We start from the raw sequence: 27,110 nt of genomic DNA on the forward strand, positions 1-27,110 counted from the left end.
TGCTGGGTGACATTGAGAAGGTGCAATAATGGTGGAAAAGAAGTCCCATTTTGCCACCATTGCTGTCTCAGAGTTGACTCAATAATGAATTCCAACCTGTGTGCAATCAGACTCAGCAAAAGTTTTCCTCCAACTGCGTTCTATTCATTCATACTGAAGAATGTATATTTGAAATGCGTTGGTATGTTTGATATATGATTATCTTAATGTTGTGTATTTTATTTATGTAATTCCTCCATTTTTAATTTTGATAAAATAAATAATTTTATCAAATAATTATAAAATAATTATAAAATTATAATTTTAATCATAATTAATTAAATAATAATATAAATAATATAAATAATTTTTATAAAATAAATAGATGTGTTTTGTGTGAGTACATTTATCAGTTTTTGTTGTGATTAATATATACATCCCAATTTCTCAGTCTTTTTTTCTTTAGGTTATTGTTCTTTTCTTTCTAATAGTGTCTTTCCATCAGTGGAACAGCATCTGTTGGTAAAAAAAATTCCTTTTACCCCTGCAGCCTCCCCATCCCAATTTTCTCAGTGGTCCTATGTGACTTTATAATCTATTTCATAATGTACTGCATGGCCAGAGGTCTTCTTTTTTCATTTCATCCTTAATTTCATCTAGAAATTTACATCCACTGTGTTGTATCCATCTTGAAAAGTGCTATTGTTGGATAGGAGCATGTATATAAAACAATGTTTTGGAAACATTTAAAGCATCTAATTTTTTTATTTTTTTACACATAACCCCTATGTTATCCAAGAACCCTAAAAATATACAAAAACGTTTCTAAAAATATCAGCTATTTTCCCATGTATCTTGAGATGGTAAAATGTCACACAGTTTTAAATGACAGTAAGACATGGGTCTTAAATTCAAAGTATTAGAAAAGTATCATACAAAGCAATCCTGTGGCCATTAGGCAGCATCAGGACAGCAACAGCATTGCTCAGATCCCCCAGCTACAAAGTCAGGAGTGCTACAACTTCATAGCCAGGGATCAAATCTCCAATCTCTCACCCCCTCACCTTGCAGTCAGGGTGGAAATATCCATTCAGGCTCATCTCCAAAGTTGAATGAGATGTTGGTCCCGTTTCCCCAAGCCTTCATCTCTTCACTCTTCCCACAGAGCAGAAGATCGTGATGAGATCACATCCATAAACTATCGAGGTGAAAGTTTAGGCAAAATTGCATTGATTACTCCAAGCTAATATAGTTGTTTTTTTTTGGGGGGGGGGGGTTCTAATAAAAAATCTGTCTCTGGTGAAATGCCATGTCCCCCTATGAAATCTCATGTGCAAACCAGCTAACAGCCAGAATACTTAAAATAGTTTTCTTTGAAAAAACCAATGGTAAATTTTATACCCCAGGAAGTTGCTTATGTTTGTGGCACAAAACACTTAAATGATATAATCAGTAGATCCTTCGAATATTTTTGCTTCCACCCAGAAAGGTAAGTGGTAAATGGCTGAAATTTGAGGAGAATGTGCAGGTGACAATAAGCAAAAATATCACAGGATGACTATGTTATAGGTTAAATTCTGTGTAAGAGCCAATTTGGCTAATTGAGCAGGATATAAATCTAATAATAAATAAATAAATTCTGCAACCTAAAAGTGCATTTGGGGTAAGCTTGTCAGACTGCCAAATTGGAGGCTAACATAGAGTTTTTGCAAAACATACAAAGAAAGAAAGAAAGAAAGAAAGAAAGAAAGAAAGAAAGAAAGAAAGAAAGAAGACAGAGTAGATGAATTTATATCCAAGCTAGTTTTTGAATAGAAAATATAGCTTTAAAAAGTGAAATTAGCAGTAACAAGGTTTATGTTAGGGCATTATACTGATGAGTATATTTCTCAATTTAACTTTATCCATTTGTGTTAGAAAGTACTAGTACACTAGATTTCACTTGTAAGTGACAAGATTAGTATAGACAGCCACTTATGGTACTCCGTAACCGATTAAGACCATACAATCAGATGCATTTTTTTCGCAAATTAAAGCAGGTAGAAGAACCTTCAGCTAAACCAAATGTAACTGGAAATGTAAGGAGTATTTAAGGACAGAAGCTGATCTGCAGGAGCAGAACTTTTCATGTACTGAAATACTATGAAATGATTATTTCTTAAAATTAATGAGGATCAGCTTTGTAATACTGCTTTTGATAAAAGAAATAAAATCTCCTAGTAATAAAGATTGTGCACCCAGTCTAAAATTATGTTTGCATCTTTAACTCCCTGCTTAAGTTAACTGACTTTTTTCATTATGATAGCATGTATACATAAATCATTAAATGTTAACTGCTATGTTTTGTTGAAAAATCCCCTACCAAAATTAAGCACATTGGAGAGTCCCCATGTGGAATTATTTATTCCTATATCATAGACTGTCTAGTGTAAAATCTAGATAACTCTTAAGTATTCCACTGTTGGCTTTATGGAGGAGAGATTGTGTGTGCACTAAGATGAATGGAATCTTAAAACAGCAGCAACACAGTTTTCTGCTCTAAAATTAACTAGCTTACCTATTCTACTGTCTGGTCAGGATATCCTGGGGCCTTCCTAGACATAACTTGCATTTAATTCTTTTCCATTGGCTGGATCGTGCCCTACAGTTTTGAATAACTGCTTATAAGTGACTGCTTACCACTACTACTAACTCTAAACAAAATTCTGCAGTAAGCATACTTATTTCTGAGTAAACATGGGTATGACCTGCTTATAAGTAAGCTCAGACCATGTTTTCATGTACCCTTCCCCCATTCATCTAAATATTTTTGTTGTGCGACTCTGTGACACTAGGGGAATTTTCACTTTCGAGAGAGAAATAATGAAATAAGCCTTTGGAAGCCAGCTAGCAGGCATGTTGGTTTAGACAAGCATAACCAAACTTAGCCATGTGGAATCTACTTTTTTTTTTAAATTAGTACCCTGAGATTCGCCAATTAAAGCCTGGAACAAAAGATGGTGCACTGACAATTAAAGAATTCTGAGATCAGGAATGTATTTGTGTACTAGATGGATGAATGAAAATAATAAGTGAATGCAGTTTACAGCCATTCTGATTACCAAGTTTATTTCAGTAGTACACTTTAGTCATTGTTAAATTAATGGTTAAGTAATGGCACTGGATTTTATATTGATTTTTATCCTATTGGTCATTTGGATGGTGTGATTTGGTTATATTCTTGCATTATATTACTATTGTTATTGTTGATAGCCTTTGACCACCCTGTGATATACTGTATGTTTTTGTAATTTTAGATTATTTTAATTTGCATACAGCATTCTGAGAGCTGTTGCTAATCAAACAGTTTATAGAAACCTTAAATAAAAACATTTTAAATATAATGGTAGTAGTGGAGGGTATCATTTTGCTACTCCTATTGTTGAACAAGTAGAAGTCAGAAATGGTTGCAACTCACCCATAGATCCTTCTGTAGATTCAGATCTACCATCTGTCCACCCTTACCATCAGATTCAAAACTGATCACCTGACAATTAGGTCTCTCATAAGATATGATTAATTTATAGTTGTATTCAGGAAAAAAATTGAAATACTAATAAATGATTACTTTGATAGTGTCCTTTGAAGATACAAAGTAAAGAGAAAAAAATAAACAGATGCTAGTTCCAGAACTGAGGCAAGTAGAAGGTTTAGCTGATTTATAGCCATCTCTTGTGTACCTGTTTCTTCTTACTTGTTACAGGTATTAGAGCAGTTTGAATTTTGCTTAGATGCTAATGGTATCATATACTGTCCATATTTTAAAAATCCTAATAAATTGTGATTTCTGAGAGTGTGGCTTGGTACATATTAAAAGTTTAAGCAAAAGTGATGCATCTGATCTAGTTGCTATGCAGGTTCACTGCAAATCACAGGAGCTGGCCCCTGAAATGTGTGCTTCTTCCACTCCTGACCCTTGCTGTTTTGACATACTCGTAGCTTAGTGTTGCATGTGCAGTGATACTATATATTGGTTGGTTTTCAGCTAACCATACTCCTTTGTAACCATGGTTTTGAATCCACTTTTAACCCTTTTCAAATTCTACCTCCTTATGCTTAAATTGCTAATTAAACATTGTGATAGAACATTCACGGTCATTTTGTGTCTTATGTATTTTAAACTTGCCATAGTTAGGGTTTTGGCTACTGTTCCTCTCTTGTGATAACAAAATAGCCACCATATTTTGAACTGTGAAGAGCTTTAAAAGAAGCTGGCACAGGGTAGCATATTCCATTCTTCACCCAGAGGCACTCTCAGATAATTACACGACAGCAGGAATGCTGTTTTACCACATACTTAGCCTAAAGTTTAATCCTGCCTTGAGTATGCTACAATGGTTCCAAATTTATCTTGGCCGCAAATGCACATCTAGTAAAGTTATACTATCTTAGATGTTCCTACAATGTTTTCCTAAAATATCTATTTTACGATTCTACACTTTTCCTGCTTCCTAGCCAATTTCATTCCTGCTGAGAACAGTCAGAGAAAACTGTCAAGTAAAAGTATGGCTGTTTCTTCTGTTCCTTAGATGCATTTTAAACTCATCCTAACTACAGCTACAATTTCATCTAGCTATTGGAGAAAAAGAATTTTGATTCTGTATTTTCTCAAACAGCAGGTCTGGGGAGGGCCTGACCTTATGGGCACAGGCTTGGCTGGGTGGTGTGGCACAAACCTGGAGTGGTGGGGATCTTTGCTGCTACATGGTGCTAGGTCTGTCTGGCTGCTAGGAGATTGCATTTAGTAGCGGCCAGTTCATGTCTGTGGTTCCAGAAGCCAGGACTATGGGTATCCCATACAATGGAGATGCCTACAATGCATATAACTGCAATGCTAATTCTAGCACCACTTTTCAAGACTGAATTCAATCAGTCTGCCTGGTCAATGGCAATTTTGGAAATTTTGTATAAGTTACTGCCACAGTTGTGTGTCCAATTAAATAGTTCTCCTATATTTTCAGTGAGCTATTACATGTTCAGAGTTCTTCTGATACAATGAGATGTGAATTAAATAAATGCATATGTTAATAGATATTGAAGAATATTTTCCAATGCATATAATGTCTGAAATCCCATTTTATATGGAACATGACATGCATGGAATTGACAAAGAGTAAATTATTTTAAACATGTTTGTTCTTCTCCATATAAAATACAAACTGTTGTGCTTGTCCTTTCTTTAGATCCTGTAGCCAAGGAGGGCTTTTGGCAAAGAAGGTTGCATTTTGAATCTTAAGGTTGCCACAAAAAGAACGCTCATTGTACTTGGTTTCAGGAATTGATGAATCTTGTGCCAATTTTCTGCTCTGTACAATCTAAGGTCTGTCAAAAGAATGGATGAATAGTGTTGCTGCATTATGTTTCTCTTGCACGGTCTTTGTCATGAGACTTCAAATTCTGAATGCAGCATGCAGTGCTGTTATCATTCTTGTGACAAAAATTGCATTCGGGAAGTGGCACAAAATCAAAACATTTCTGCAAGGAGGACTGACTGAGGAAATACAGAAAGAGAATAAAACAGAAGTTTGTTCTCATTGCTGTCAGAGTAGTAGATAGAAAAGTAATGATAATACAGATTGTTGCTATTGTTCCACCTCTCTTTAAACATGCTTTCTGGTGGTGCTTCAGGGAATTTGAAGCTAGATCTTGTGATTTTTTTAACTGTAATGTAATTCCAAGTGTGTGTAAGCTTTTCAAGTATTTTGGAAGCAGAAAGACTGAAATTGGACACGGAGGGGTAAATTTTCAAAGCATTGCATGGGTGATAGGCACACAAATCCCATTACTGCTAATGGGATTTGTGGGCGTATCTGTCGTACATTTCTTTGAAAATTCATTCCATTCCATTCACGCAGTACAGGCCTGGAGAAGAAAAATCACTGACTCAGTTTGGAAAGAGGTTTTTGTGTTTATTTCCCCAAAATCTCTTCTACATGTAGGCATACTGCAAATAATCACATGACTTCCTTTACTACTTTCTCAATGTTTTTATAGGTTCTAGAAACAGGAATCCAAAAGGAAGCAATATTACATTTTAGTGGAATCTGGACTTTAGTGCAATTGGACTGGGCTTTGTATCATTCATCCTTCAACAATAACTATGTTGATAGCCATTAATTCCACTCTTCTCCCATGTAGTGGCAGAAGTACAGGTGGATGGATAACATACAAAAAGAAAGGATTCCATTTTCCATTGCCTTTATCTAATCCTGCCCGATGCTGTGGAGGCCAAGTATCAGGCAGCAAGGATAAGGCTTTAAATCAATATTTACTAGTACAGGTTCCCATTAGCATGTTACGCCAAACCATGAATTCAGTGTGATTTAAAGTACATGCAACAAAGGTCCTGCAGAGTATGATGTTTACTCAGAACTAGAGCTGTTTGAATTAAATAGGACTTAACTTGCATAGGTTTGAACCCAGAATCTTGTAAAACCTAACTAGAAAACAACTGTTGCTTTCCTACTATAGCAGACAATACATTTTCAGTGTCTCATTTTTATTGTGGTGATGGATTTATCTGGAACCTTCCTAAAATTAGACTAAATCTATGAGTATCAATACCAAAGTGATTTGACCTGAATATTACTTTAAGTTATAGTCTCTAAGCTGTGTGGTTTGTGGCCCACAAGATATTTTGGCTTGCAACGCCTGTCAATTCTTATTATTGGCTGAGCTGACTAGGATTGATGGTAGTTGTAGGCTAAAAAACCTGGAGGGCCACAAGTTGTTCCAAAATTACGTTAAAACTATCAACAGTACCACCTAAGCTCACCAAACTTGCTAGTCCCATGAGTAAAACTGGGCATTAGCTGTTTATTAACTATGTGCATATTATGTTTGCTATCAACAGCATACAAAGGTTTTAGACTTGGACTTTAAGACCGAGAACATTTTCATGATCACTTCACAACCAGCCTTTGATGCAGGCAGGAGTCATCTTATGAGAAATGTTTGGGGGCATTAAGCGCTGTAGATCTCCTGGGTGTCTTCTAACTAATACCTGAGGCATCTGAACTGATGCATGGTCTGGGAATTGTCTTGATCTTCCAAGGCTGCCTATACTGCATGATGAGGTAAAAAATACCTCAGGGCTGTTAAGACGACATGAGGACTGGCAATGTATCAAAAGAGCATAGTGATGCTTGAAGGTGTCTGGGCCTTCAGGGGCAGCCAAAGGGCAGCGTCCAAATAGATGTGATTTGGATGTACAGGTCAGTAACAATGCACACCTTCCTGATGAGCTCCTGGCATTCTAAAGCTGGCTCTAACCACTCACGCCAGCCTTTTAAACAGCCAAAATGTGTGAGAAGAGACAGCATTTGTTCACATCTTTCTCAGTCCTAATATTTAACAATCTGAACTGACAGCTGTTCTATAGAAATATATTGAGCAGCTCTTCCACTGTTAGAAGCGTTACTTGCTTTGCTTGTAATCACCTGTAGTACCAATTATTTTTGATTTGCATCTATAAAGAAGACCCCTCTGTACCACTGAAATTCTATAAAATGAATGTCATTATACTTAAAAATGTATCTGTTGAGTATCTGCTCTTGGCAAACCTCATGTTTTTCATGTAAGATGAGATGTGGATAGTTTCTGCTCTATATTGACAATGATGATCCTTTAACATTTTTTCAGCTCTCGATAACACTCTCTCTCTCTCTAAACATAGTATGTAACTGGCTACTGTGTTTACACAAGCAGATGACTATGTCATTCCACATATTTCATCTAATACTTATCGATTGCCTCTTTATCCTTTACCAGACACTTTTGTGTGAGAACAGTTTAGTAATGCCCCACAAAGCTGCAGTGACCTCAGCATAAGAAGGATATACTCTTCTTTCCTGAGCATCCCCGTTTATTACTGCTCAGTGTTTCTACATTTGTGTGGCTTGCTAGCAACATCTGGACTGAGATTCAGTCTAGCTGTGCTCATGTTCCTTTGCTTTTCTCCCTATAAGCAGGCATAGCTGTTTGGTGAGAAGCTTACTAATATATTTGCCTACCCAATTGTGTCCTGCAGAACTAGCTCAGTAGTGTTTTAACACTTTGGTATTCATATGTATTTGAAATGCCTAATCACCCTAAGTAGAATCAGATATACTGTTGTCAGCCCTGGGTGTGTTTCTCCACACAGCTGCCCTGTTGGCCCTTTTTCTTGACCCCCAAGCCATTTGCAAGCCTCTCTTGAGAAGGCACTGTCATTGGTGATGAATTGTGCATTCCTTCTGAACTGTAGGCATAACTTCCATTGGGGACTAGGCCTACCAAATTCTTTTCACTTGTGACCTCTGCCATGTTTGAACTACAGGCTCCTGAGGATAAGAAACTACTGTTTTAAAGATTAACCCACTAGATCTTCTTCTCAGTCCTTCAACAACTACCCAGTCAGTTATGAGGTATAAATACAGATTCAATGAAATCATATCATATTATAGCATATCACGTTTTAATAACAAAGCAACTGGGAATGAATGGTTCTTAGGAAGCACAACGCCTCCAAGCTTTGTAGCTGATCTCACATAGTTCAACACACGTAACAGTGGATGTAGCTTTTCAGGTATATCCGAACAACTAAGAATGAGGCACAGTGCTACATATCTTGGTGTATTTGGGCATCAGTATTTAGTTTCCCAACAAGAAATGCTTGTTGGGATACCAAGTTTACATTACCACATCTTAAATGTAAATATCTCTTAAACATGCTGATACAGTGGTGGAGATTGTTTCTCCGGCCCACTCCTTCCCACTTCTACAACCTTCCAATTTACTCACCTGCAGTGTTGCATTTCTGGAGTCCTGTTGGAAAATGATGGACCAGATTATTTGATCAGGAAAAGAAGGACAATAAGAATGTTACCATCCACTGCACTGGGGATTTGAAATATATATGGGTGTGTTCTGTGTAATGACCTAACAACATTGAATAGTGATAAACAGAACAGCAGTACCTGTAATCTCTGAGCTGTTCTTTTCTAAACCAAACCTGGCATAAGACTCTCATAAAGGTTTCCACAAGGGCAGCTCAAAGGCAGATAGACATAATGCTGAAAAGCTGGCAGTCATTTTCCAGATATGAATCTTTGCATTATTACAATATCTCTGTCCTATCAATTACTGTCAGCCACCTTTTCTTCTGGCAGGGCTGCTAGGCATTTAAAAGCTGCATAACAGGCAGAAACCAACAGACAGAGTTTTGACTGACCAAGAAATGAACTGATAGCAACATTTTCATCTATAAGTTGCTGTTTTTCCTTATTTTGGTTTTACTGCTATTTTAAATGTTTCAAAATGTTGATAAGCCTGTATGTCAGATCACAAAGAGAGCTTCAGAAGCTATAGGTAAAAAATTGGATCAATTCCTGTTTAGGACCGTAGGTGAACTGGAAAAATCCCAAATTTTCTCGCATTTTAAACAACAGTGGTAAATTTCACAAAGCAAGCACTTGTCAGTCATTCTCATGGCAGGCAGCCTGATACAACTTCTCTGTCATTTGAGCTTTAATGGTTGGAAGGGTATTTGCATTTGTTAGCAACACAGATCATCTTGATACTTTATAGTATCGGTACACTGAGAAACACAGCTCCTGTTCAGATTTTGCAGCTGTAGACATCCTGCGAGGAATCCATTTATTTTGGTTATGTATGCATTCATTTAATTATACATACATACAATTTATCAGCCATTGTATCAAATATATGTGGTCAGTTTACAGAAATTAAAACAAACTAACAGAACAGCAACATGCAACATTGCTTTAAAACAGAGAAAAGTAATTTTGCAACAACACCAATTCATACATGAAGGCAATCCTAAGTATGAAGTGCGCTATGGGCTTCTAAGGGTAGTGACACTCTGTCAAGCTGGATTTCATTTCTGCATCTTAGATTGGAAATGGAGTAGTTCCCCAACCCTCCTGAGAATTGAAGATGGCATGATCAAGGTATTCGTGCCTATGGTGCATATGTTCATCTATGGGCCAGCTTGCATATAAATAGAGGGAACCTGTGTTTGACAGTGAATGTGCTCAGCACAAAGCAGCACACTCATTCACATTGGTAGTAAAACTACATTTTTAAGTGCAAGCATCTCAAACGACTGTGAGCCACAGACACCAATGCTGTTCTCATTCTGTGTCATCAACTCTTAAACATTTAGGCTTCGGCCTTGGCTACCACTAGTGCAGCTACTGAGCCTCTTTGGGAAAGATAAAAACATGAGACCAAACTTTTCACTGTAATAATTGAATAGATTATTAAACAAACTTCTCTCCACATGTTCAGATACTGAGAAAAGCTCTGAATTGGTTTGAGATGCATTGTTCATAGTACAGGTTTAGCAGTAGCATTCCTTTTTTATTCTAGTCACATTATTCAGCAGTAGGTCCACCTATTTCAGTGGGACTGTCTTCTAGGCTGGCATGCATTTACTTATAGCCCCTGTAATAGTAAAATCTTATTTTGAAGAATGTTTTTCTTAATACTTAATATAGAGACTTACAGTAAGCTATCGTAAGAAATCCACTTTTCAACTTCCTTTCTTACTAAATTATGTTTATTTGTAACCCTATCTTTGTTGTTGTCACTGTATAGCACTTCAACAGATCTATCTCAGGTATGTTTTTTTCTGAGAAAAGCTGGCCTTTCAAGATCTTCCTGAAGCTGCTATAATTTAAAATGGTTGTCTCTTCCCTCATGACTTTTGTAATATATGCATTGCATGTTTTATTTTTCCTGGCTTTCTGTTTCTTGCAGCAATGCATATGCTTGGGCTTAACTGGCAGCTACAACCGGCAGATGGACACACCTTTAACAATGGGATAAGGACTGGATTGCCAGGTTCTGATGATGTAGCAACAATGCCATCTGGAGGTAAAGGTGAGGAAACAGCTGCATCTTTTGCTCCTCAAAGTATCTAAACTGTAAAGCTACTATTTCACATATTCCAGGTTGCAGTTAATGTTTTAAAATAAATGCATTTCATTCAAACTTGTTGAAATCATTATTTGACTGAAATGCTTGTTAACTGTGAATGCTACATGCACATTTTGTGACATGGCAGCCACACTAATAGCAATGGCTTTAAGTCTCTATATCCTAGAATACCAACTTCGAATGAAGAGAAATTTCCCCAGAAGTGCAACATGTCTCTGACTGAAAGGCTGTTGCACTTCATGGTGAGATAGCTGAAATACCTAATGGTAAGGGGGGAAATGACATAACCAAGGAAATCTATGCCAACTTTTCTTAGAAGATACAATTTATGGCTTCCATTCCTCCTGGATCCAGAAAAATTGAATAAAAATACATTGGATACAATCTACATGCAGGTGCTAATATTTATCTCTATACCATGAAATGCTTCACTTTCTGATTTTCCATTATTAATAGCACATGATAAAACTAGGGCATTTTTCCTGGGCAGCTGGCAATCCTAAACTTGAACAGACAGTTCTCAAACACACAATCTCTCAAGGCAAGACTGTATCTTCCATGTACTCCCTTGTTTCTAATGTAGGAGGCTTGCTGCCTTTGTTTCAGCAGAGCCCTTGTGCCTTTATAACTGTATGACAGGCAGACATGCAACGAACAGCCCTTTTTTGTCACAAAAATGAAGAGCTGAGAGACAGTTCACTTGTTGAATTTCTGTCTTTCATACAGATTCTGGAATCACAAGAGCTTTGCTAAAAGAGGAATAGGATTATCACATTTAACTCCTACTATCAGTCTGAAAACTAGAGTGGGCTGAGTAGAAAGAAGTGGATGATTTAGGACCTCATAAATAGTAAAGAATGCAATGCCTTTACTAAGTTATGCTTCCAAAAGACTTTTTGAAGAATATTACATTTGAACCCATATGGCTCTTCTTTGCAATAGTGAACTTAAAAAGAAATCAAAACAACAAGGCATTGTAGGAGAACAAGTTTGAAAGGTCTGCTGCCTTTTCCTCTTCGTTCACTTAATTTAAGGCTAATATTGCCAGGCCAGCAGTTTTTAAGAAGGCCTCTGTCAGGCTTTTCACACACCAGCTGTTTCAGGTCTCGCCTCCCTTGGCTGGGTAGAATGACCTTTCATAATTGACAGAGCTCAGGATGAAGCCAGCAAGTGCTTAAAAATAATGGCCTTCCAAACTGAGAGATGTGCATATTAACCCTTCCCATATAAGCAATAAGATAGCCCCAGCTTAACACTGTCTTGTTACAATGTTGCAAGAGGAGGGAAACACCCCCTAGGCCTGCCTGCTGGTCGCTCCCACTTGGGATCGATGCTTGACAGGCCTTAATCTGCTGGTCCAAAGCTGCAAGTCAACCAAGGCTTGCAGCTGCAGAAGACAAATCTGGGCTCTCTCAGGGAAGATGAGGATGCTGGTTTCACCATCCTGCCAGCCCTTTCCCACTTGGCTAGCCTCTCCCAGCAACCCCATACCATCCTGTCAGTCTTTTCCTTCTGGCTGGCAGTGTTGCTGACTTGAGTGGGAGTCTTCCTGAGGGACGTTGCAGGAAATTCAGCTGCTGTCAGGAGGAAAGAAACTCCCTCAAGACCTATTGACTGACCACAAACGCCTAGACTGAATGGCTGGCAGGCTAATATCTGCTGAACCGAGGCAGTGATGCCCGCTGAAGGGTAAGATGCCAAAGCAGGCATCTAGGCAAGACTCTCTCTCATGGTTATGAAAACCATTTTTTGTCCTGGAGCCCAGCCCAGCCAGAATGCAGATAATTTTTCCCATCAGAGAATAACTTGGTGAAGGCTAGCAATCCTAACTGGTATCGGTCTTAACTAATTTCTCTCAAATCAGCTTGTGGATTTAAATGTTTATAAAGCTCAATAAATGTGCCATTCTGATGTTATCTGAGTATGGATCTCTTTAAGTGAGAATTGCTTTCTTAGCCATAGGCAATATATTTTGAGACTCATAATGGATATGTCAGTCTCACAGGAACTTGTGTGAGTTTGTACAGAGGTCTAACCGAAGCACAGCTTACTACAGTTGGATTAACTTTGGGTTGTTTAACCCACAAACTATCTCACGTGCCTGGGTTGGTTTGGACATCACAATAACATCCTGCATATGCTGCATTTGTAGGTTGTTTCTGGAAACTGGAAGTCGCTCACACACTGCACAGCTCTCTGCAATTCATGAGTTCATTAATATGAATGTTAATTCCTAATAACAGCTCTTGCAAGTTGCCCGCCCCTTTTGGAGACCCTGAAAGTGTTCAGTGCTTTGGAATTGATCCAATTTGATGAGTTCTGTTAGGGGTTGGGTGGTAGTCATGTTCCCTCATTAGAAAAATCCCAAAAGTAAAGCAAGGTGGCACTTCAGAATAGACGGATCCTTGCTGCATAATCTTTTGTGAACTAGAACACAATGCATGAATTCCTTATGGAACACAATAAAAGCAACATGATAGGACAGTCTCGGCCAGATGTTTTGGACTGTGACTCTCAGCATTCTTCACAATTGCCCATGTTGACAGAGGCTGAGGGGAACTGAAGACAAAAAGATCTAGAGGACAGCAGGTTGGGAAATGTAGGGTATAATGGTAGTTCTAGCTGGAAGGGCAGGGTAGCTGGCTTAATGGCTTGTTCTATGGCAAAGCATCCCCTCAGTGACAGCACTTTTCAAGCATAGTCTTTTTTGTTTATGCCTTAAAAGCTGTGCCACTCTCCTGCATTTGCAAAGGTTATTGTACCTTTTGAACAATACCGCATGTTGCTGATCTGCCAGGAGACTGTGCTCCACAACTACAGCCTTCCTCTGACTGCTACCTCTGAGGTAGGTGGCAACAAGAAAGAGGGCATCCCCAGTGGTGCCCCCCAATTATGGAACAAACTTCCCACTTAATGCCAACATTGCTACCTATTTGACATTCTGGTTACAACTGCTCTCTATGCCAAAGCATTTGACAGCTTTAAGCAGTACGGGAGGCAGGGGGGCGGGGGTGTTATACCAGCTGTTTTAACAGGTCTTGTAGAAACCTTTCTTGGTTATTAAAATTAGTTTTTTAAATTTGGCTTTCAGTTTTTGTAGTGAGATTTTACTGTTTTTAATTGCTGTTTGTATTTTGTTCTGTTTTATTGTTGTAAACCACCCAGAGAGCTTTGTCATTTGGACAATATAGAAAATATATTATAAATATATAATATATATTATACTATACAATATATTATAAAAATAATCTGAACAAGGTTGTAGTCTGACCTGAACTCAGTTTAATCGATAGCACTATCATCATTCAACCATCTGGTAAAGAATTAAGAGGCTTCCAAATATATGTCTGAGCAGGTCCCAAAATGAGGAAGGAAACTTTTTCAGACAATGCATTAAGGCTCCCACAGGGCAGGAACTGTTTCTTGGCAGTATTACTGAAAAGGCTATACAAGCCACAGTTAAATTCAGCAATGACTTCCTCAGTGAATCATACATCAGTATTTAGAATACCTTGCCAAGGAGGTGGACAAACAATCAATACTTTCTAGTTCTACATTTTCAATATCAAGATGTCTCAGTCTTTAAAAATATTCAAAATAGTACACATATTGGGCTTCTCTGCATGAGGCATTTATCACACAATCAAGATCCCTCTCTCATGGAAGCCTACAGAGTCTTTTCACAGTGCCATTGTTCTCCAGAGCCTCCCCCATGTTTTCCAGCCTTTTTTCCTAATCTTTTTTGTTTTGGAACAAAGAAAGCCTTTTATTAAATTTAAACTGGAAGAAAAGCTTTGTGACAAAAGGCACTCTAAGGTTGTTGCAAATCTACTGTATTATAGCTATGCCACAGTGCCTGCTTGTGGTCGCGTAATAGAATACATAGAAAAACAGAGGAATATAAATGCCGGCAAAGGACACACATTTCCTCCTGCAATGGAAATGTAAAAAGCCTCAGTAAAACAATGCCTTAAATCCCTCATTTAGAGGAGGTCCTTATCTTCCTATGGAGTGCACTGTACTATGTGCAGTTTGTTAAATCTCAGATTCCATACTGTATTGTAAAAATTAACATACCAACCAATTTTACCATCAGTACATCAGGTAAATAAACTTGCAAGTACAAGTAGTAAGCATGAAAGGCAACACGTTATCTTATTTTCCATCTTTTTAGTTTTCTGACATATGAAATAGAAACGCACAAATTGTCAAATCCCACAACTCCAGCCCCCTTATCCACCTTACTTTGATGTATTTAGGCACATGCACAGGCTGTTCTTTAACCAAGATGTACAATGTATTTGGGATACATAAGATTATTAAGTGCTATAGCATGTAAATTATACTTTAGGAGCATATTAAAATGCAAACAAGCAAAAAGTGGTAATGTGAATTCATGCAGGATTGAACTGGTAGTGATTTTGATTTCTGTGCACCTGGATTGTTAATAAACTCAATGTACTACTTTCAAGTCACCATAATGCTATATATAGCAATATTATTGTTGCTGTATAATTAACCTGTATCATTATTATATTACTTTTAGTTTGCAAAAGGTTTTAGGGTCCTTCATCCTTCTCACTTAAATAACGTGAGATACATCACCCTTGGTGATGATGGTGAATTGAAGCAGAAATCTAGCAAATTATCAAGGCTTCAGTTAATACATGAGTGAGCTGCACATATCAAGAAATGATTTCTAGCTGTGTCCCTCACCATGGACAGTAGCGGAGCACTGTCAGAGACTTCTGAAGCTTTCCTGTCAAACAGAGTAAACATCTTGGGATGGACCTGCAATATTCCCTATAGAGACTAGGGGAGAAAACCAGTCAGGATGTCTGACATAGGTATGGCAGCACAGTAAAAAGAACTGCTCCAAAAGATGGGCAGCATCACCCTGGCTTGTCTGTCTGAAAGGAAGTATTGAACTGGACACTGGAGGAAGACCCCCAGCATGTTCACCTGTTGCTCAGTGGAATTGCATGCAGGGTAAGTCTAAGAAGGAGCCATCTTGCTTGTCTGCCTGAAAGAGGTAAAGATGTGACCACAAACTAATCACATATTCTGTGAAGGATAGGTGGGCCTAGAGAAGAACAGGGTACCTTATCTTGCCCTTGATACCTCTGATAACAGTTCTGGGTCCCTTCTTCTTCCTCTTTAAGCCTGGAGAAGGTCACCCTTTAAATGCTCCTTCACAGAAAATCAAAAAGGTGTAACTATGCATGCTGAGCGACTAGGTAAGAGTAGAGTTTTGCATGTCGCCAAAGGATACTGGAATAAAATCTGCTGGGATTTCTAGAGCAGCTCCAGGTTCTGTTGTGCTTATATATGGCTCTTAGGATGTCTCCTTGTCATTCTTAAATATTTCTACGTGTTAGGTTTCTAAGAAGGTCCTGCATTTCAGCATAGCCATGAAAATATATTACATCTTGTTCAGACATATTTTCACCCTTCCCTGGGTGGAAGTGATGCATTTTAATTATTTAACTGGACAGGAGGGCAAGAGGGAGGATACTCAGGTATATAGTTGTAATATAAATTCAGTATAAACAAGTTTTCATTGTTCTCTTTCTTCTTGGTTGTTCCAGTTCTTACGCCAGTGGGATTCCAATATTCTAAACATGTAAATGGTTTCCTATTCCCCACACCTCTGTGGTTTTCTGTTCCCCATCCCAATAGTCAGCATTCCCTGGCCACCGAGTATGCTGAGGCCATTGGCTGGAGGGGATGCTATATGTAATTAACTATACTTTGCTTCAGAAAATCTGGACAGTACCTGCAATGAAAGGCAGTATGAGTGTACATATATATGGCAGCCTTACCCACCCTGGTACCCTCCCAGTATACTGGCACAAATCTGGGGAAGTCTTTCATGACCTGCTTAGTTTCTTGCACTGTGTTGTACATCGGTCTGTCCTTGAAGAACAGCACAGAACCTGCAAATGCTTATTTGCCTTTCAGTTAGTACAGACAGTGCAAAGTTATATTGGCTGCCTATTTGCCCAATTCAAAATGCTGACAGATACCTTTAAAGCCCTAAACAGCTTGAGACACGAATAAACAGCTGACATGTCTTAAGACAGGGATAGGAAACCTCAGATTTGACCTTCCAGAGTTCCCTTGCCTTCAGCCCCCACTTTCCAGTTGTTTGGTGGTTTCCGCACTCTGTTACAATGTTCTCCCCATTCTAAATTGCTTCTCTTAAGGCTTTGTCACTGGCAGTATGAGTTTTAAGCTACAGTATGCTTTTTTGAAGTATACTTGCTGCACCCTTTTCTCCTGACCATGCCTCAGTTGACTTCAGCCCCATGTAGTGCAGGGGGCCCTCAGGGAGGTCACTGGATTGCTGAAACCAGTGTCACGGTCCCTCCCCCACTTAATGTTGATGTTTTGTGGCTGGCAGCTGCCACTGTGTCGAAGACCTGAATATAACGGGTTAAGAAAAGAGGTGTTTTTAGATAGTGCATCTGTGAGCAGGAACTGCATTACTAATTCCACATGAGACACTCTGGGAGTTTTTTGACTGAAGAGTGGGGTGTGAATGCAATAAAATAGTCATTCATTCACAATAAATAAAATAATAAAATAACCTCTAGAATTGTTTCACTTCAAAAAGGGATACTCTCATCTCGCATTCATTACTCAACAGAAATTCAAACAATGTGACAAAGCTCATTTCTATTGTAGAATCATAGGTTGCATGATCTTGGAAATAGTGTGGCTTGGTGTGTGTGGTTTTGATGGGGGCATGGCTTTGAGGTGTGGGTCTGACTATCATGAAGGGACCTTCCCCCACTTCTAAATTTGCCACTACACCACTGACTACTAGAATGCACCCTGCAAGAGCTTCCACAAAATAAAATTCAGCCATTGTGCAGAAAAAAGTTCCTCACCCCAGCTTATGATTTTCAGAAGATGATCTTATCCAAGTTCCACTGTGGAGTGGAAGAAGCTAATTATATAGGAGACTTGCAGAGGTCTTCCTTGTGGCAGTGCCTTGTTTCTGGATTATCTTACCGGCAACCATTCAGCTGGCCCCAAGTCCTAATATTATTACCATGGCAGGTTAAAACTGAATTATAGTTTGGAGTGTTGTACTAATTTGTTCAATTTGCTTGGCTTTTTTCTTTATTCCTTTGTATATTGTTGTGATAAAGCTTTGTGCTTTGTTGCATTGTATTGTATGGTTTATTGTATTAGATTGGTGTATTGTGATTTTTCTTCTTCCTATACACGACCCTAATCTCATGTATGGTGAAGGATGGTTAAAAATAGTTTTAACAGATAAATTGTAATAAGTAACCTGGGTTTAGTTTTCAGACACACTTTATTTCCAAAGCTAGCAGGTGGATGTGTATATTCTTACTGTTTTCTGATTCACCAGAATTATGTCTGGCCTATTATATTTGTTATGACAGGTTTATCTGAATTCTTGGGAAGTAAGCCAGGGTTACAGCTCTCATAGGGACAAATGTGAACTTACTGTATATGGTTGTGAGCCGCCCCGAGGCTTCGGCGAATGGGGCGGCATAGAAGTTCCCTAAATAAATAAAATAAATAAAAAATAAATATACTCGGTTGGAGGTAAAGACTTTTTGCAGTATAATTATGCATAGTACATATTTTAACCAAGATAAGGCAGAATAGGTAGTTATAATATGCTTCGTTGTTTCAGACTTATCTTTGTATTTACTATTTAATTTTTCACTGTCTATGTTTCTGGTCTTTGTGATTTTTATTTTAAAACTAACTCATTTTATAGCTAGCGCAGCAATTGGTTGTGTTTTTTTTACAGGAATATCCCTGTACAAAGAATTTTGTGTGGAACTTCTGCAAAATACTTTATTCACCCTTCATAAACAACCCAACAACAGTCCAGTTCCCTGCCCAAGGACAGTAGCAACAGAAGTGAGGGAGAGAATAGCATAATAGGGAATGGATGCGATCAATTCCAGTCATGTATATTTAGACTTTTTTCTCTTCACAATGAGGAATAAGGGTTAAGATTTCAGAAAATACTGTCTTAAACCTTCCAGACTTCCTTGATGGTTGTTAATGAGCTCAGTGCTAAGAAAATGTGCTTTATGCCTTTGTGAAGAAGGTAGAACTGAGCTGAGACAGAGATCAGTGACACAGAGGTACAGGCCTACATTAAAATAAAATAAAATCCTCTGAAAGAAAGTTGCACATGAAGCGTGGCTCAATCCCACTTATATGACTCATCCAGAAAACCATCCTAATTTAATGCTGTAAAAATGTCATATTTCAAAAGCTTCACCTTCAGGAAATCAACATCTATTTGCATTAGTGGCGATATGTTTCTTTTCCATGACATCCCCTGTTTATTTAGGGATTTAGAAATGCTATTATTAATCTTTGCAGCATCTGTTGCAACTATTTTCAGGACCCACTACTGAAACATTTCAGCTTCAGGGATTTCAAGCATTTCATTGCTTTTTCCTACATAAGCCTCTTTGAGGACATTTAGCTACAGTCAAAGAAAGCTTTTTGTAACAAAAATTAAGTATTTCCATTTTTAAAATAAACAAAAAAGCATCTTTTGATGGTACCATTAACTTTTCGTTGATAGTTCACACTTCCTAGATGTAATACAGAACTGGAGAGCAATTTCCGTATATTGCAAGTACGTGCAATAAAGAAGGAGATCAAGTAAAGTGATGTCTAGCATTGTTGTATATCTTGGAGAGGCTCTGAAAACTATTTCCTTATCAGTGCTCATGGGGATTCTGATAAATTCCACAAAAGTGTTCTGATATTCTTTATGATTCCTGCAGAGATTTATACAATCATAGCAATAATTTTGTCTCCTGTACCTTTTGGATTTCTATATTTTGCTTTTCTAGCATGTCAGACAGATCTGATTTACAGTGCAGACATGGCCCAGAGAGAATCTTAGGAACATGTATAACAGAATGTAATAATAGTCACAATTTTATTTCTGAAAAACTCAAATATTTCTTTCATTCTTTATATCTATGAGGTGGCTTACAAACAGATTAAAAAACAACCCTGAATTAAAATCAGTCAACCATATAATGCAGAAACAACACAAGATTATTTAAAACCAAAACTAAAACCACACAGAATAGACAAGAAAAAATGGAAATATACTTTAGGCTTTTAAAAAAGAGATCTAAACAGTAATAAAACTAGATAGAAAAGCATGGGTTTAAAAATCTGAGTAAATAACACCATTTTTTCCTGGCACTGAACAACCACAACTAAAGGAGTACCACCCACAGAGAAGTACTGCTCTCTTTCCATCATCCTCCGAATAAAAGTGGGGAGAAACTCTTGTTCTCATGAGAGCTTCCTATTAGAGCATCTGGTTGGCCACTTCAGGAAATAGGATGCTGAGCTAGAGAGGCCCTTGGTTTGATCTGGCAGGGTTCCTCTTGTGTTCTTAATACATACACATATTTATTTATAGTATTTCTCTACCAAATTTAAAAGACCTAAGTAGTTTCTATAGAAATAGTACAAATCACAATTAAAATTACATTTAAATGCAGTTTTACAAACGTCACAACAGCAACAACGAAGAGTATGAGAGCAGTAAAATGAGACAGTGGGGAAAGCCTGGGTGAACAGCTAGGTTTGCAGGAGTTGGTTACAAAATGCCAGTTTTCTGCCCGCTGAACTGCACTCCTGTGGAGCAGGGGCTGCTACTGAGAAGGCCTGCTCTTGAGGTGTTGTTAGTTGTGAAGTCATGTCCGACCTATCACGACCCCATGGACAACATTCCTCCAGGCCTTCCTGTCCTCCACCATCACCCAGAGTCCACTCAGGCTCACACCAACTGCTTCAGTGACTCCATCTAGCCACCTCATCCTCTGCTGTCCCCTTCTTCTTTTGCCATCTATTGTTCCCAGCATTAGACTCTTCTCCAGGGAGTCCTTCCTTCTCATTAGGTGGTCAAAGTATTTGAGTTTCATCTTCAGCATCTGGCCTTCTAAAGAGCAGTCAGCATTGATCTCCTCTAGGACTGACCGGTTTGATCGTCTTGGGGTCCAAGGGACTTTCAGGAATCTCCTCCAGCACCACAATTCAAAGGCCTCAATTCTTCGGCACTCAGCCTTCCTTATGGTCCAGCTTTCACAGCCATACATTGCAACTGGGGAAACCATAGCCTTGACTATACGCACTTTTGTTGGCAGGGTGATGTCTCTGCTTTTTAATATGCTATCTAGATTTTCCATAGCTTTCTTCCCCAGGAGCAAGTGTCTTTTAATTTTTTGGCTGCAGTCCCCATCTGCGGTGATCTTGGAGCCCAGGAAAATAAAATCTGTCACTACCTCCATTTCTTCACCATCTATTTGCCAGGAAGTGAGTGGACCGGATGTCATGATCTTAGTTTTCTTAATGAGTTTCAAGCCAACTTTTGCACTCTCCTCCTTCACCCGCATCAAGAGGCTCTTTAGTTCCTCTTCACTTTCTGCCATGAGAATGGTATCATCTGCATATCTGAGGTTGTTGATATTTCTCCCAGCAATCTTAATTCCAACTGGTGATTCATCTAGGCCCACCTCTCGAGGTATTGTACAGCAATATTGCAATACTTGTGGAATGACCAGCAGTGCACACCATTAGCAGTGGTTGGGGGTGGGACCTACTACCACCAATTTTCTGTATCCCCTTCCTACCACTATGTATGCTTATTCTAGACCTTTTGAACATATGTAAAGTTCATATGTTTGGGATTTTAGCAAAGGGGATGTTAGTATTTAGTTTCAGGAAGTGACTTAATATTGGAACCCCAGTGAGAGTTTTGCACTTTTTTACTGTTAGTAATTGAAGTAGTAGTTATACCTTCAAAGTTATAACACAGAAGACTGTAAAATCAGCAGAACTATAAGCAAGTGCTATTAGCAGAATTTATTGACAGATCAAAACTGTATCGTGTATGGCATGAACTGTGTTAATAGACAATGAAATACAAGTCTACAGAGCCCTTCTAAGAGTTCAAATGATCCCTGAGCTAGCTGCACTGCTTACAGAATTAATGGGAATGAAGTGTAATGTCTTAGGAAATACTCAGTATTCAGTTCTATTTTCTATAGATAAAAATATGTGATGCAGAATAACCTCTAAAGGAAATCTATGCTGGCACGCTTTCTAACTTTTGTTAAGTTTTACAGGTACTTCAGTAAAAGCTTCATTTGTAGAACTTATTTTACAGTGTATTTTTTTCTTATTTAGTGACATTTTCAAGATTGATTCACCAGTAATGTTTTATGGATTCCAGTAATTTTAAAGTGTATTTACTATTGAATTGGCTGAAATAATTTTCCTGTTTAATTGAAATATTTCCTATTTATTATTTATAATTCTACCTGACCATCCTTTCATAGTGAGCTAGAGTTTAAACAATTGTTTCTAATATACTTTATCAGAGGCTTGATAAATAATCACTCAACTGCATTATTTATTTATTTAAAACTATTCTATACCATCCACTACCAAATAGCCTTGGGATGGTCTTACAATAACGCAAAGTTAAGCACAGCATCAATTCTGTACAATAAAACCCCAATTAAAATCACCATGTAAAACTTAAAACAGTGAGAAAATGAAAAGGTTTTGGCCTGGAGCAGAAAAGAATGAAGTATCAGTGCCAGGAAAACCTCTCTGGGAAGTGTATTGCAGAATTGGGGCACCACCACAGAAAAGGCCCTTCTCCGGGTAGCCACTCTACTAATCTACTTCAAAGAGGGCTCCTCCCAAAGGAGGACCTCTGACCCATATCTTAAGGAGCAGGCAGACAGATAGGGAAGGAGATGTTCCTTTAGATATCCAGTTCCTAAGCCATTTAGGGCTTCATAAGTCATCACCAATACCTTAAATTGGGCCCTGATTTCAATTGTTAGCCAGTGTAAAGGACTGGTGTTATATGTACCTATCTACCTGTCCCTGTTAACATCTTGGCTGCTCTGTTCTGAACCAATTGAAGTATCCGGACCATCTTCAAGGGCAACCCCACATAAAGCATGTTACAATAGTCCAATCAGGAAGTTACCAGATCATGAGTCACTGTTGTTAGGTTCTGCTTATCCAGGTAAGGACACAGCTGATGAATTAGCTGAAGCTGAAGGAAAGAGCTCCTTGCCACAGCAGCCACCTGGAACTCCAGGGACAGCTCTGGTTCAAGGAGCACTCCCAAACTGCATACCCTGTCCTTTAGAGGGAGTGCAACCCCATACAGAACCAGGCTAAAATCCTAGAAGGCTGGACCACCTACCAACAGGACCTCCATCTTGTCTGGATTAAGGCTGAATTTTTTGGCCCTCATCCAGCCCATCACACTGGCCGGACACCAGTTAAGGACAGCCACTGCCTCATGCAGATTAGATATAAAAGTGAGGTACAGCTGGATGTCATCAGTATATATTGATGACTCCTCAGCCCAAACCCCTTCCCGTGTTTTCATGTAGATGTTGAAAAGCATGGGGGATAAAATGGGACCCTGTGGAACTCTATGGCAAAGCTGCCATGACATAGAGCCACAATCCTCCAGCACCACCATCTGGAATCGGCTGACCAGATAGAACCACCGCCATGCAGTGCCTCCAACCCCCAACTCGGCCAGCCTATCCAGAAGGATACTATGGTCAATGGTATCAAAAGCCACTGAGAGGGCCAGGAGAACCAACACTCCCCCCATCCTTCTCCCTGCACAGGTCATCGTACAGAGTGACCAAGGCAGTTTCAGTCTCATAGCCAGGCCTGAAACCAGACTGGGTCCAGATGGTCACTTTCCTTCAGGAGAGCCTGGAGTTGCCTGGCCACCACCTGTTTGAGCACCTTGCCTAAGAACAGGATGTAAGCCACTGGATGGGTCTGATCACCGCCTCCTTCAACGGGGGCAGGAACCTGACCCTCCCTCAGAGAAGCATTAACAACCTCCTGGACCCAGGTGCACATTCTGTCCTTGGCTTTGATGAGCAGCCATGAAGGGTCAAGTAAGCAGGTGGTGGGTTGGCCTTGTCCAAGCATCTTGTCTTGTCCACATGCTCAGGCCACAACAGTTGAAACTCATCCAACAAAGATGGTCCAGATGGCACTCTGGACACTTCCCATTCTAGGACCACATCATCTGTGGAGTCCAGCTCATTTCAAATCTGACACTGGACAGCAGTGTGAGGCTGCAATTCGTTCTTCGCCACTCTCACCACCACAGCACAGGCTCAATAATGAGCTCTGAGTATTGTTTGGTTAGATTCGGTATGGGATTTCCTCCATCCACACTCTAGTCGTTTCGCAGCCCACTTCATCGACCACAATTTATCAGGACGCTGCATGGTGGGGGAGGATGCTTAGAAGCAATTGCATTGATCACCTGGGTTATTTCCCCATTGCACAAATCAACCAGGGAATCAACAGGAGTGCCAGTCCTGTCAACGAGAAATTCCCCCAGAGGCCTCAGGAATCCATCAGGATCCATAAGAGTCGGGGGGGGGGGGGCATTTTAATAGGGCCCCCACCCTTATGGAGGGGAAAACTGGCCCCAAGTTAAACCTCACAAGGAAGGAAGTGATCTGACCCTGATAAAGGGGTTAGTGTCAGATCCCTCACTTCCAGATCACTAGGTAGCTTTAGACAGCCCACTGAGGCCAGAGTGAGGCTAGTGCAACATTCTCTCCGTCACCGCATCCAACGCCAGGTGCATAGCTTTGAACTTTAAGGGCACGCTCTTGTGCATTCGTAGACAGACAGAAGTGCAACAGTTCCCAGCATTTCCTATCCAGCATGGCTGACTGAGAAATACTGGGAGCTGCAAAACTCTGTTCTGGCTAAACACACTCAGGATTTCATACTAATGTACCTTTCTAGAAAGAACAGGCACTCTTTTATAGCTCAGTGCTAAGTTTTTCAGTTCTGCAGTGTGGTTCATGCATATGAAATATTCACACAAGGAAATTGAAAACAAAGTTAATTAGTTCTGCAAATACTCCTTACTGTGAGAGTGTACATAGCCTGCATTCACATAACCGTATCTGTATGTGTTTCTGTTTTCAGTCACTCCATTTTTAAATGGATGTACAGCCATTGCTTTTGTCAACAGATTTTTAACATGCCAAAATACCTTCTCTAAGGATACTTGTTAATGAAAGATATCAACCAATAAAGGCATACCATGTGAACAAAAATACATATTTCAAAGAAACAAGATATTCTCTCAAGAAAAATCCTCCTCCAACTATCTCACTGTGGAGGGCAGCAAAATGGAGCAAGGTTCTCATCAAACCAGCAGATGCCTCTGACACTTTGGCTGTGCGCGCCTGGACATAATGGTTGTGTATGTACACTGTACAGCATTGGCAGGACCAAACTGCACAGTCAATGTCCTGGACTGGGCCAGGGGAAGTGGAAGGCATGAATTCAGCCTACATGCATGGGGTTGTATGTGGGCAAATCGTATTCAAATACGGTGCCCATGTGTGGCTTTCTCAAGATAATGCAAGTAGGACAGGCATGCCCATTAAGCTGGGAGGAATGCACAGTCCTGTTCTCCCAGCATTAAGGCAGAATGGTCCAGTTAATTAGTCTACATTATTTATTCATAGTGCGAGTGTTTCCAAGTAAGTTGGAGGAATAAAGGAAAGACAAGTCTGTCCTTGTGGCTAGTTCATTAGAAGGTAAGAATGAACTCATATTGGGAAGAAAACTCTGAAATAGAACTCTATGTCCACAGTGTTGAGCTGGGCTGGGCTTAAGTGGGACCATGCTGCTGTCCTCTTAGTCTTAATTTGTTCCTTCTAACTTGTCCATCAAGTACTGGGCTCAGATGAGTTCTCTTGCTCCTGAACTTTGCTTTGGGGCAGCATGCAAACACTGTAATTAATAATTCATTGTTGAAGGTTTAATTAACATGATCACTCAGTGGAGACTTGTACTACTAAAGGAAGAATTACTTCTGCTCACACAAAATATCCTATTATAATCTTGGAAGCAGGGAATAGGAAATCAGAGAAGGGACACTAGGGGTAGACCTGATGCCAAATATAACATAAAGTTATGGTCAGCCTCTTGCCAGACATTTAACCTGGCCACCTACCCACACTGACCAGGGCTGTATTTTCTGACCAGTGAATAGTTTATTTATGAATTACTATAAATAATAATAATAATAATAATATTTCTTTCCCAGGAACTCAAGGAAGCTTACATAATTCTCTCCCTCCTCTCAGTCTTACCCTCATAAAACAACCCTTAGACTCTGTGACTTGTCCAATGTCACCCAGCAGGTTCCATGGCTGAGTGGGGACTAGAACTCAGATCCTAGTCTCACACTCTCAACCACTACACCACAATGGATCTTACAGTTGCCTGGAGAGGTGGAATAGTCATGATGGAGCTGCCTCAGTATAGTGCCAGATGAAGATTTTAACCCAGTGGTTGTGTAGAATATATATATAGTGGCATGTTTTGAGCTTCTGGACTTGTCCTGAGTGAATATAAGCGGTCACTGCGGTTTGGGAGCCGTTTGGGGGTCATGCAGGGGCTGGGCTGGCCAGGGGCTATGTTGTCGGCTGGCGAGTGGGATTGCTAATTGTATTGGGATGTGTTGAGGGGGGGTTAAGTGTTTTTAGGTGTTTTTAATGTGTTTTTAGCTTATATTTTTAATGGAGTCATTCTCGGCAACAAATATGGGGTTGCCTGGGGAGCGCGTGGGCGCTGCCATTGGGGTGGTCATGGGCAATAGACATTATGGCATTGGGGGGTCTAACATGTCCACGCAGAAGAAGGAGGGACAGATGGCTAGCACCTGTTCCTCTTTCTGGTTATTCCCCCAGCCTGAGGGTTCCAAGTAGTCCTGTCAACCGCCCCCCGGGCCTGTCAGTGCTGCTGCTTAATGCCAGGTCAGTCCACAATAAATCATCCCTCATCCATGACTTGATTGTGGATGAGGGGGCCGACCTGACTTGCATTACAGAGACCTGGGCAGGAGAATGGGGGGACGTCTCCCTCTCTCAACTGTGCCTGCCTGGGTATCTGATCCAGCACTGACCACTTCTGGAGGGGAGGGGAGGGGGGTTGCTTTGGTTTACCGAGCCTCTATTTCCTCACAGGGCTTCCTGTCCTCTCGAGGCCGGGTCTAGAGTGCCTCTACTTGGTGTTGGGCGACCGAG

At 39.7% G+C, this 27,110-nt stretch overlaps 1 protein-coding gene across 1 annotated transcript in view; it reads left to right on the forward strand.

The window, feature by feature from the left end:
• Window positions 1-27,110, forward strand: part of TENM2 (teneurin transmembrane protein 2) — a 730,807-nt gene that overhangs the window by 533,678 nt on the left and 170,019 nt on the right. The window contains exon 7 of the mRNA XM_044454098.1: window positions 10,780-10,902. Coding sequence (XP_044310033.1) covers window positions 10,780-10,902 — 123 coding nt within the window. The remainder of the gene's footprint in view (window positions 1-10,779; window positions 10,903-27,110) is intronic.

The sequence above is a fragment of the Varanus komodoensis genome, unplaced genomic scaffold (genome assembly GCF_004798865.1).
Source record: "Varanus komodoensis strain SLA01 unplaced genomic scaffold, ASM479886v1 scaffold7_1, whole genome shotgun sequence".
Taxonomy (NCBI): Eukaryota; Metazoa; Chordata; class Lepidosauria; order Squamata; family Varanidae; genus Varanus; species Varanus komodoensis.